We start from the raw sequence: 13,328 nt of genomic DNA, 5'->3' as shown, positions 1-13,328 counted from the left end.
ACTGTAACAATTACTATAACATCACTATATCAACCATGCTCAGTGCATCATGAGCCTTCCGAAGACCCCCAACATGACAAACTTTGCATGGGTTCCACACAGTCATTTTATAAAGATGAACATGGGGGTGTAGGGTGTTCCCCTGGGGTACAGAGCATCACAGGATGCATATAAGAATCCTGGTTGCAGCCATTTTATGTGACCCTGTCCCTTGAATGCATAGTTTGAGTGGTGTTTTGTTTTTCCTACGGGCTATGCACCCACAGAGCTAGACACAGAACTGTGACAGTTTCATGGGCATAGAGTTCTTTCTCAGATCTTCATCTTGGTACTTTGACATATATGTTTATATTAACAAGACTTTTCAGGAAGATTCAGCAGTTGACGTGCACAGCCCAAAACTCTAAACCTGTACAGTACCATAGAAAAGATCTTCACTAATTTTTGTTGTCGTCAGCATTTTTTAATGTTTGCTGGAGAAGCTGGAGTGAAAGGCCAGGGTTTCATCAGAATTGGAGATATTCATATAAAGAAAGGACAAGGCAGTAAATAAAGGTTATAGCCCTATGCTGCAGGGTATTAGATAAGCAGATAGATTCCTCCTTGGTGTGGATGCATTATTCAAGGCAGATGTTTTTACTGAGCTCTGGAAAGGTTAGGAGAGGAATATAAAACCTGCTGCAGTTCTGGAATTGGTCCATCAGCATAAAACCCAGTAACCAGTGATTCATTTAAGGATCCCTGACACTTTTATGGCAAGGCTATGTCTTTCAGAGTGGTTCTGGCTCAGTTTGAAACACATTCCAAACCCAAACCTGAAATAAATCCTTTCAGTAGAGCAGTGCTGCAAACATTTCCCCTCTCTTCATTTCATTTTCAAACCTTATATTAAAGAACAAAAAAATAGAGCTAGCGAGGGGAATGACTTAACCCATCAAAGGGAAATCGCATGTCGCTCAATCTGTATTTTAATTTTTGGTATGGAATTTTCACAACTTCTTAGACATGCATATGTCTAAAAACATGCAGATATAATGTACAAAATAAACACACATGGAAGAAATTGAAAAAATATTTGTGTATAACTCAGCCAAATGATACTGAAGAGGTATCTGTAGCTGCCTATCCATAACTGAAGCGTTGGGTAAGATGATCTACTGTGGTCCAAGTTAGAGTTGGGAATGCTATGACAAATAAAGGCAAAAATGTAGACTAAGGCCATGCCTACACTAGCACTTATGTTGGCAAAACTTTTGTTGCTCAGGGGTGTGAAAGAAACACACACCGTGAGCAACATAAATTTTGCTGGCATAAGCGCTCATTTGCACAGCCATGCTCATTGAGCTGGTTTTATTATGTCGACAGGAGAGCTCTCTCCCTTTGGCATAACACGGCTACACGAGTGCTCTGACATCTGTGCCACTATAAGCTGGTAAATGTAGACATGGCCTAAATCTCAGGAAAATTCTTCCAGTTAGAGATCTGTTACATGGTGTAATTGTTGCCCCCAAAAGAAGTGATGGAAGCCTATTGCATGGGCCATTTGAAGCTGAACTGGACAATACACTAGAAGAAATATTGTAGGGAACAATTTTATACTGGCAGGGAAATGGAGTGATATTTTTCCTATATCTTTAGCATCTACGATTCTATACATTCTGCAAGTGTGTGTGTGTGTGTGTGTGTGTGTGTGTGTTGGACATGTGTCTTGGGTGAGGTGAGGCAGATAAATTACATTTATGGACTGGATTCTCAACAGGTGTAAATTGACATAGCTAGAGTAACTTCAGTAGAGCTGTGCTGATTTACACCAGCTTAGAATCTGGCCCATTCTGGCTAAATAATGAAATAGCTACTAAAGAACCTCCTTTCTGCATACCACTCAAACAGCTACTTTTCTGAATATTTACGACGGTCTTCTTGGTCCTAAACGTGTGTGTATAAAACAATAATTTTAAATCCTGTTTCGTCTAAAATTCCTGAAACCTAATATCTCCTACCGTGTATGGCCTAACACAGGACTGGGAACCGAAACTCAATTCTAATAAACACTTTGTCCCTAATTACCTTTGGTCATGTCCCTCAACCCCTCTATGGCTCAGTTTCTTAATCCACGCAGGGGAGATCAGTCCTTCTTCCCAGGGGTGCAATGAAGACTAAAGAGTTAAGTCAGTCATAACACATTTTGAAGAGGGTCTTCCTAAATTCCATGTCTTATTATGTATTAAAAATTGGGGGAAAGGGCATTCACTTTAATTTCATAGTCAGTGGAGAATTTAGGGCCTGTCTACACTGGGATTTTTACACAGGTGTAGCAGCCCTGGTACAAACCCTTGGAGCAGATACATTGCACTAGTGTTCAAAGGTTCTGACAAGCTGCAGTGGCTCAAGCCACTTCTACACCAATGCAGAATCATCTATGCTAGAGTATAGCTTCATTGGTGCAAAAATCTCTAGTGTAGCTAAACCCTCAGCTGCCCATTCCTGCAAATGAGGTGGAAAAGTTCTTTCACCGCCCCCGAATATTTAAAATTCTTGGGGGGAAAAATTGAAAACCAAAAATATTTAGATTTGGAAATGCCGTGGGAGTTATAGTTTGGGTGCCACATACTCCCATTCCCTGTCATAAACAAGGCTCCATGGTTTGACTTAATCTCCCTGAGGCACCACTGCCTCATCTCAGAGATGTTGGGATGCATCATGGGAGATATAATCCAAGTAGGGAGTCCAGCCCGTGGAGGAGAGTGGGAGCATAAGTCATCTGAAATACAATAACCATGAGCCACTTCGGTGGCATTTCCAAACCTAAGTGTTATCGGTTTTTTTCAGACAAACTTTTGGTTTTGGCTGGGAACTGTTCAGTTCTTGTGATATGGTCTTTCAATGAAAGCAGACACTTCTTAAGAAAAGTGTTTTGTAGAAAATCCAGTTTTTTCATTGAAAAACAGTTTTGACAGAAATTTTTTGACCAGTCCTAATGCCATGGTTACAGAATCCAGATGTTTTAGGTGTCAAACATTGTGTAGAACAGTGGTCCTCAAACTTTTTCTGTCACAGCCCCCCTTACCCGTAATGGAATCTGTCCACACCTCCTGGGAGCCACAGTCGGGAGCTGCAGCAGGTGGCTGTGATTGGGTCTGGGAGCGGAGCGGGGTCCGTGGCTGGGAGCAGGGCTGTGGCTGTGGTTCTGGCGGGGAGCCAAAGCTGCAGCTGGCGCTGGGGTGGAGTTTGGGGCAGAGTGGGGCTCCGTGGGGCTCCCTCCCTGCCCCCCCTGGGGGCTAGCCTGGGCTCCTCTGCACCCCCATAGGGGGGAGTGCCCCACAGTTTGGGGCCAGTGGTGTAGAAGATGTTTCCCTTCTGCTACATGAATATCTCTTGATGAGCTTTCCTATTTAGGTTTTTAAATTATGGTAGAGATTTGTTTCTGTGTGTTTTTGTTTATTTTTAAACAATGTTCCTGTAGCTTGAGGACCCTCTGGTGATCTTTTTGACCATGAAAGATAAACGGGTATAGTGGATGCAGAGTCTGTGTGTTGTTGGACCTTGTGCTCCATGAAATGCATGGCCACATAACGTGTAGAGAGAATGGATGGTCCAGTGCTTATAGTATTAGCCTGGGCTGTGAGAGACCTCGGTTCAATTCCTGTTCCACCACAAACATCTTGTGTGTCTCAGGGCACATCACCTAGCTTCTCTGTGCCGCAGTTCCAAATCCATAAATGGGGATAATAGCACTTCCCTACCGTACAAGGGGTTTGTGAGGATAACTACATGAAGTTAAGAGATTCTATGGCTGTTTTTATGTATAATAGTGTCTCCCATTGCTGAAGAATTCCAAAGAGCTTTTGTAACATCGACAGACCCCGGTCGTCAGCGGGCGGGATCAAACCTGGGACCTCTGGAGCTAAATGCATGAGCTAAAAGTCACATGGCTCTTAGCTAAGGCTGTAGAGCAGACTCATTAATCTCTCTCTAAGTGGTCTCAGTGCCACTGGATGGGACAGAGCACCACACCCAGGCGGTATGTGGGTTACGCTTTCACCACAGGACCTTGATGTTGTTTAAGTAAAGATGGGCTTGGGAAAAGCTTTAGATGTTTAGATTGGAAATAGAAAGCTCCTCCGGCACATTCATTATGATGCCTACAGTGGGAAACATAAAATGTCCTGTAATGACGTACTGTATATTGAGTAATTAATGTGATGGAGTGTGGATTACCATGTTACTAACAAAAGTAACTAGGACCTGTGGAGTTAATGGAAGGGGGAAGGACTTCTGACTACTGTCAGTGCTCTAAAGTAGTTCTAAAAAAGTCTTGCAGATAGGAATGTTAGGCTCCAGCAGAAGAGAAACCCAGCTGGTGTGAAGTGGGATTGGATTAAAAATGAAAGGGCTGGTTTTGAAAGAAGAGAACAAAGGAATGAGTATGGGTGGTGCTGCTGAAAATTGTAACTAGGAGAGTGAGTGGTACGGGAAAAGGAAGCGGACAGCTGAATCAAGGCAGGGAGGAAACATTGGAGAAATCTGGATAAACTAAGTTACATGCAACTAAATTTTGCTGGGTGGCTAAATTGGCAACCTGCTAGGAAGCACAACTTCCATAAAATAGAGCAGATTGCAGCATTCCTCCTTCTTAGTAGGAGATGGAGGCCAGCATGAGGCATTTCTTCTTGATCCATTCAGTTATTTTAAGAGTTTAAGGCAAAGGCAATATGTTTGATCAAAGAAATGGGAGCTAAATTATCAATTGGGGATTAGGGAAGGAGGGTGAAAATGTTGGAGCCAAGTTACTTTGCTGGCTGTATTAGTGTGACTTTAACACATACCAAGGCATCCCCAAAGTGGTGGCTCTTCTCATGAAGTATGGGAAGAACCTTTTACCTGAACAGTTAATTTTGTGAGGAAATCGGGCATGTCTGTGATTTTTTTTCCCCCCCTGCTTCTGTGATTGAAAAGGCCACAACCTCACCTGATGTAAATGGTTTAATTGAAGTAGATGATGCTATGACAATTTATGCCAGCTGAAGATCTGGCTTAAAATGTGAAGCTATCAGTGATATCTGCAGCAGACGATGAGCTACCCACATCCTCTCCTTTCTTTGTAATAAATTGATATGGTTCTCTTCTGCAATGAACTTATGGCTACTGTCATTTTGTAGTCGAATATGCATGTCTGTGCTCGGTCACCAATAGACTGAATCCATGTAATATAGTTTGGGGGAGAAGTGTCTAATCTTTCTAGGGTCCTGTGCTGTGCCCACCACCAAAGCATCTGAGTGACTGTTAAGGCATGTTTTCAAAATGTGGACCCTTAATTTCTCTTTTTAGGCACCTAAATAAAAGTGGGTTAGTTGACAGAGGGGTTGAGTACCCATAGCTTCCGCTGATGCCAATGGGAGCTATAGGTGCTCAGCACGTTTGAAAATCAAGTCACTTTCAGATGAGTGCAAAAATACCATTAGCAACCACATTAGAAAAATTTGGCCTAAAGGCCTTGCATACTTAAATGTACAGTCGTTCCTCTGCCTTTGAATTTCTATATACTTGGAACCTGGGCCTCAGAATTCCTCATTGGTGAGTTTAATATGTTGCTGCAGGCAAATCATTCTAATGAAAAACTTTCACTGCCGAGGTTTAACATTTTGATTTGTCCAGTAGTTTCTCTGTTTCATTAGGTTCTGCCATTTGGCTTGCAAAGTTTTTTATGTGTTTAACAGTTACTGCTACAAGAACTTTCCACAGTATTGCTCAATATCCTGCATTTCTTACTGATAAAATCACTTATGTTTTTCTTCTTCCCCTCCTCTTCCCAACCCATCTTTCTAGGTCAGGGGCTATCCAGAACCTCAGATCACATGGTACAGAAATGGACTTCCCATCACAGAGGGAGAGTATTACGTAGTGGACTGCAGTATTCGAGGGATTTTCAGCTTAGTGATCAAAAATGTGCAAGAGGAAGATGGTGGAAAATATACTTGTGAAGCTGCAAATGATGGTGGAGTTCGCCAGGTGACTGTGGAGCTAACTGTGGAAGGTAAGAGGACTATTACTATGCTGATCCTTAAATATAATCATGGGTATGATAAAACACACCCAGTAAAGGGGGCAAGACAGATGAGATTATCAAACTGACAGGTGAAGATCCAACCTTTATGCACAATGTTGATCACTGATGCAGAAGGAGCACTCGTTATTAGCCGTTCTCATTGAAAAGAGTGGCCTGAGCACAGGATTAGGGGCCAGGAGCTTCTTAGTTCTAATCACACCTGGCACTCATTCTTTCTGATGCTAGGAGCAAGTCACACAGCCCCAAATCTTCAGAAGTGTTTCCATGTTACCTTGGGGGCTGTATAAGTACAGAATGGGAAATGAGCCACAAGAATACCAGTAAAAAGAAAAGGAGTACTTGTGGCACCTTAGAGACTAACCAATTTATTTGAGCATGAGCTTTCGTGAGCTACAGCTCACTTCATCGGATGCATACCGTGGAAACTGCAGCAGACTTTATATATACACAGAGAATATGAAACAATACCTCCTCCCACCCCACTGTCCTGCTGGTAATAGCTTATCTAAAGTGATCATCAGGTTAGGCCATTTCCAGCACAAATCCAGGTTTTCTCACCCTCCACCCCCCCCACACAAATTCACTCTCCTGCTGGTGATAGCCCATCCAAAGTGACAACTCTTTACACAATGTGCATGATAATCAAGTTGGGCCATTTCCTGCACAAATCCAGGTTCTCTCACTCCCTCACCCCCCTCCAAAAACCCACCCCCATACACACACAAACTCACTCTCCTGCTGGTAATAGCTCATCCAAACTGACCACTCTCCAAGTTTAAATCCAAGTTAAACCAGAACATCTGGGGGGGGGTAGGAAAAAACAAGAGGAAATAGGCTACCTTGCATAATGACTTAGCCACTCCCAGTCTCTATTTAAGCCTAAATTAATAGTATCCAATTTGCAAATGAATTCCAATTCAGCAGTTTCTCGCTGGAGTCTGGATTTGAAGTTTTTTTGTTTTAAGATAGCGACCTTCATGTCTGTGATTGCATGACCAGAGAGATTGAAGTGTTCTCCGACTGGTTTATGAATGTTATAATTCTTGACATCTGATTTGTGTCCATTTATTCTTTTACGTAGAGACTGTCCAGTTTGACCAATGTACATGGCAGAGGGGCATTGCTGGCACATGATGGCATATATCACATTGGTGGATGTGCAGGTGAACGAGCCTCTGATAGTGTGGCTGATGTTATTAGGCCCTGTGATGGTGTCCCCTGAATAGATATGTGGGCACAATTGGCAACGGGCTTTGTTGCAAGGATAAGTTCCTGGGTTAGTGGTTCTGTTGTGTGGTATGTGGTTGTTGTGGTATGTGGAATACCAGTGCAATTAATAGGAGTTTTGCTGCTAAAACCTGGCATGACATTTTGAAAATGTAAGGGGAGGTTTTAATTTAAAACAATGGAATCTTTGAACTCCATTGCATGGCTTTATTACAGTGATGTATGGTAGCATTTAATGAGATTGTATGTACAAGACAATCTGACATGTGCTTATCACAGATGGCATCCTGTATTTTAAATTTTTCTTTTAAATGGAAATCCAGATCAAGAAAAAACTCACTTAGTCAGTGTCCTGTATGAAATAAGTTAGTGATAAGTATTAAAATCCAAGTGTCCATTGGATTCACTGGAAAGCCTCCCAGTGACTTCAGTGGGAGTTGGATCAGATCCATAAATTTCCTCTTGTCATTGTAAAGATGTTCAATTGATACCAATAAAATTATAAGCAAGATTCATGAACATCGTAATTCCATGGGCAGGGGTTTGATAGCATCTTTGCAAGCAGGCTGGCTAACCTAGTGAGGAGGGTTTTAAACTAGGTTCACCGGGGGAAGGAGACCAAACCCCTGAGGTAAGTGGGAAAGCGGGATACCGGGAGGAAGCACAGGCAGGAACGTCTGTGAGGGGAGGGCTCCTGCCTCATACTGAGAATGAGGGGCGATCAGCAGGTTCTCTCAAGTGCTTATATACGAATGCACAAAGCCTTGGAAACAAGCAGGGAGAACTGGAGGTCCTGGAGATGTCAAGGAATTATGACGTGATTGGAATAACAGAGACTTGGTGGGATAACTCACATGACTGGAGTACTGTCATGGATGGTTATAAACTGTTCAGGAAGGACAGGCAGGGCAGAAAAGGTGGGGGAGTAGCACTGTATGTAAGGGAGCAATATGACTGCTCAGAGCTCCGGTACGAAACTGCAGAAAAACCTGAGTGTCTCTGGATTAAGGTTAGAAGTGTGAGCAACAAGAGTAATGTAGTGGTGGGAGTCTGCTATAGACCACCGGACCAGGGGGATGAGGTGGATGAGGCTTTCTTTCGGCAATTCACAGAAGCTACTAGATCGCACACCCTGGTTCTCATGGGTGACTTTAATTTTCCTGATATCTGCTGGGAGAGCAGTACAGCGGTGCATAGACAATCCAGGAAGTTTTTGGAAAGTATAGGGGACAATTTCCTGGTGCAAGTGCTAGAGGAGCCAACTAAGGGGGAGCTTTTCTTGACCTGCTGCTCACAAACCGGGAAGAATTAGTGGGGGAAGCAAAAGTGGATGGGAACCTGGGAGGCAGTGACCATGACTTGGTTGAGTTCAGGATCCTGACACAGGGAAGAAAGGTAAGCAGCAGGATACGGACCCTGGACTTCAGGAAAGCAGACTTCGACTCCCTCAGGGAACGGAAGGGTAGGATCCCCTGGGGGACTAACATGAAGGGGAAAGGAGTCCAGGAGAGCTGGCTGTATTTCAAGGAATCCCTGTTGAGGTTACAGGGACAAACCATCCCGATGAGTCGAAAGAATAGTAAATACGGCAGGCGACCAGCTTGGCTTAATGGTGAAATCCTAGCGGATCTTAAACATAAAAAAGAAGCTTACAAGAAGTGGAAGGTTGGACATATGACCAGGGAAGAGTATAAAAATATTGCTCGGGCATGTAGGAATGAAATCAGGAGGGCCAAATCGCACCTGGATCTGCAGCTAGCAAGAGATGTCAAGAGTAACAAGAAGGGTTTCTTCAGGTATGTTGGCAACAAGAAAAAAGCCAAGAAAAGTGTGGGCCCCTTACTGAATGAGGGAGGCAACCTAGTGACAGAGGATGTGGAAAAAGCTAATGTACTCAATGCTTTTTTTGCCTCTGTCTTCACGAACAAGGTCAGCTCCCAGACTGCTGCGCTGGGCATCACAACATGGGGAGTAGATGGCTAGCCCTCTGTGGAGAAAGAGGTGGTTAGGGACTATTTAGAAAAGCTGGACGTGCACAAGTCCATGGGGCCGGACGAGTTGCACCCGAGAGTGCTAAAGGAATTGGCGGCTGTGATTGCAGAGCCATTGGCCATTATCTTTGAAAACTCGTGGCGAACGGGGGAAGTCCCAGATGACTGGAAAAAGGCTAATGTAGTGCCAATCTTTAAAAAAGGGAAGAAGGAGGATCCTGGGAACTACAGGCCAGTCAGCCTCACCTCAGTCCCCGGAAAAATCATGGAGCAGGTCCTCAAAGAATCAATCCTGAAGCACTTACATGAGAGGAAAGTGATCAGGAACAGTCAGCATGGATTCACCAAGGGAAGGTCATGCCTGACTAATCTAATCGCCTTCTATGATGAGATTACTGGTTCTGTGGATGAAGGGAAAGCAGTGGATGTATTGTTTCTTGACTTTAGCAAAGCTTTTGACACGGTCTCCCACAGTATTCTTGTCAGCAAGTTAAAGAAGTATGGGCTGGATGAATGCACTATAAGGTGGGTAGAAAGTTGGCTAGATTGTCGGGCTCAACGGGTAGTGATCAATGGCTCCATGTCTAGTTGGCAGCCGGTGTCAAGTGGAGTGCCCCAGGGGTCGGTCCTGGGGCCGGTTTTGTTCAATATCTTCATAAAAGATCTGGAGGATGGTGTGGATTGCACTCTCAGCAAATTTGCAGATGATACTAAACTAGGAGGAGTGGTAGATACGCTGGAGGGCAGGGATAGGATACAGAGGGACGTAGACAAATTGGAGGATTGGGCCAAAAGAAATCTGATGAGGTTCAATAAGGATAAGTGCAGGGCTCTACACTTAGGACGGAAGAACCCAATGCACAGCTACAGACTAGGGACCGAATGGCTAGGCAGCAGTTCTGCGGAAAAGGACCTAGGGGTGACAGTGGACGAGAAGCTGGATATGAGTCAGCAGTGTGCCCTTGTTGCCAAGAAGGCCAATGGCATTTTGGGATGTATAAGTAGGGGTATAGCAAGCAGATCAAGGGACGTGATCGTTCCCTCTATTCGACATTGGTGAGGCCTCATTTGGAGTACTGTGTCCAGTTTTGGGCCCCACACTACAAGAAGGATGTGGATAAATTGGAGAGAGTCCAGCGAAGGGCAACAAAAATGATTAGGGATCTGGAACACATGACTTATGAGGAGAGGCTGAGGGAACTGGGATTGTTTAGTCTGCAGAAGAGAAGAATGAGGGGGGATTTGATAGCTGCTTTCAACTACCTGAGAGGTGGTTCCAGAGAGGATGGTTCTAGACTATTCTTAGTGGTAGAAGAGGACAGGACAAGGAGTAATGGTCTCAAGTTGCAGTGGGGGAGGTTTAGGCTGGATATTAGGAAAAACTTTTTCACCAAGAGGGTGGTGAAACACTGGAATGCATTATCTAGGGAGGTGGTAGAATCTCCTTCCTTAGAAGTTTTTAAGGTCAGGCTTGACAAAGCCCTGGCTGGGATGATTTAATTGGGGATTGGTCCTGCTTTGAGCAGGTGTTTGGACTAGATGACCTCCTGAGGTCCCTTCCAACCCTGATATTCTATGATTCTATGAATGTCCCTTTAGGGAAATCTACCACAGAAATCTTTTCTGTGGTGGCTGCCATTGGTGTTAGCACATTAACCAGAGTGATTGATGTTGGGCAAAGTGAAGTGTTTACTTACCTCTCTTTTCCCTGTGGCTGCACAGTCTTACTCTGCAGCATACCAAACACCTGCTGGCCTTGAGAGAGCACAATGGACTATAATACCTGTCCAGTTGGTTATTTAATAAAAAAGCAGCAATGCTCCATGTTAGGATATAGATATTCAGGCCTGTCTGTAAAGGCTATACTCTAAGAATTTAGGTGTATTCTTATCACTTAACTAGTTATAGAGGTATAAAAGAAAGAATCAAAATCACTTTCTGCTGGTGTAAGGGCCTTTCTCTTACTGTGACAGTCTGAGGCCCTGTTCTTAGGCTAAAGCCTTTGGCTAAGCAGCAGAGGCAGCCATAAGCTGGGAAGCGACCGGTCACATTCTCACATTCCAAACTAGTCACATTGAAATAAGGCAATCTGGAGCTGTTAGAAAGGTGATCTGATCTATCACCTCCAGAGAAAAGGAAGAGCCTAGAGGATGTAAAAGGAAGTTTAGTTTGATAGTTTTCTGTTTGGTAAGAACTCACTTACCAATAGACACAGCTGAGAAACCCTCATGTCTTTACGGATGTAGTTGTAAAATCCTCACTTCTGTATTGTTTTGTCATTATAGTTCCCACTTTGCTATTGTTTGTTTGCATGGTCTCTATCTAGTTCTGTGTTTGTTTCTGTCTGCTGTATAATTAATTTTGCTGGGTGTAAACTAATTAAGGTGGTGGGATATAATTGGTTAAATAATCATGTTACAATATGTTAGGATTGCTTAATTAAATTTCAATAAAATGATTGGTTAAGGTATAGCTAAGCAGAACTCAAGTTTTACTATATAGTCTGCAGTCAATCAGGAAGTGGGTGGGGTGGGGTGGGGGTGGGAAATGGGAACAGGGAATGGGGGTGGGGGTGGGGGTGGGGAATTGGAATCATGTTTCGCTAAGGGGGGAAATGGGAACAGGGAATGGGGTGGGGAATTGGAATAATTTTTGCTAAGGGGGGAAGGGAACAGGGACACAGGTGTAAGGCTCTGTGGTGTCAGAGCTGGGAAGGGGGACACTAAGGAAGGAAACTGGAATCATGCTTGCTGGAAGTTCACCCCAATAAACATTGAATTATTTGCACCTTTGGACTTCGGGTATTGTTGCTCTCTGTTCATGCGAGAAGGACCAGGGAAGTGAGTGGGTGAAGGAATAAGCCCCCTAACACTCCACTCTAATGTCTAAGGGCCAAATTTATCATGGATGTAAGGAGGTGCAATTCCACTGGAGTCAATGCAGTTACCTGCAGAAATCATCAGTGAATATAGCCATGTTCTGCTGAAAAAAATTTGAGCTTGTAAAGTTGTTCACTTGTTTTTAGTTCAGCTTGGCGGGGCGGGGAATACATAAAATCACAAAAACTCTGCTGACATCTCTCTGTATTATTATTTATTTGTATAACAGTAGTGCCTAAAAGTGCCAATCAGTAGTTGGGCCCCATTGTGCTAGGCGCTGTACAAACACATAGTGAGAGACCATTCCCGCCCAAAGGAGTTTACAATATAAATGGACAAGACAGACAAAAGGTGGCTGGGGAAAAAGGCACATAAAAGTGAAGTGATCTATCCCAAGGTCAGACATCAGAGGCACTGCTGGGAACAGAAACCATGTCTCCTGAGTCCCCATCCAGTGCCCTAAACACTAGACCACACTGTCTTTCCTGAAATGCTTTCACAATTTAATTTCTTTGAGGGGCAAAAACAAGGGTCTTTGGACAGGTAGGTGTCATTTTAGCTTCATATGTCTTAAAATGGCTGGGTAACAAAGGGCCTGATCTTGAGGGCTGCTAAGGCATCTTTAACTTCCATGGAAGCCACCTCTCAGGATTAGGCCCATAGCTATGGAAACCACAGATTTCTGAGGGAAATAGCAACTGACTGTCTGCTACAGTGATAGCACCAGTTACTGGTGCTTTTATAACACAATAACATCACAAGTGAAAGGCTGCATTTCTTGAGGATCTACCAGCTATGCTCAATATATGGTTCAGTTTGATGTCTGTGTCACATGGGAAGCAGCTAAGATCAAAATGGGAATTTGGAAAGGCACATCTGCATATTAGATAATCTAAGGCTTTGTCTACACTTTTCTCTAAAAGTTGGGCAGTGTGAACGCTCTTTGTTGGCACTTTTGCCAACAAAATACTTCCACCCCCTATAAGCGGGGTTCACGTTGTCAACAGGAGAGCACCTCTGCCCACAATGAGCGATTTACACTGCCACTTGCCATGGCAAAACTTTTGTCTTTCGGAGGGGGGGGGAGGGCTTTTTTAAGCACCTGTGAACAACAAAAGTTTTGTCCTTCCATTGGCAGTGTAGTCAAAGCCTCACACTGTTAAA

General features: G+C 43.8%; 1 protein-coding gene across 1 annotated transcript in view; it reads left to right on the top strand.

The window, feature by feature from the left end:
* Positions 1–13,328, top strand: part of MYLK (myosin light chain kinase) — a 329,642-nt gene that overhangs the window by 133,467 nt on the left and 182,847 nt on the right. The window contains exon 3 of the mRNA XM_077830296.1: positions 5,827–6,034. Within this exon, the coding sequence (XP_077686422.1) occupies positions 5,827–6,034 (208 nt within the window). The remainder of the gene's footprint in view (positions 1–5,826; positions 6,035–13,328) is intronic.

This window comes from Eretmochelys imbricata, chromosome 11 (genome assembly GCF_965152235.1).
Source record: "Eretmochelys imbricata isolate rEreImb1 chromosome 11, rEreImb1.hap1, whole genome shotgun sequence".
Classification (NCBI taxonomy): Eukaryota; Metazoa; Chordata; order Testudines; family Cheloniidae; genus Eretmochelys; species Eretmochelys imbricata.
Note: the sequence above shows the minus strand (reverse complement) of the source record. Positions and strands in the feature narration are given on the sequence as shown.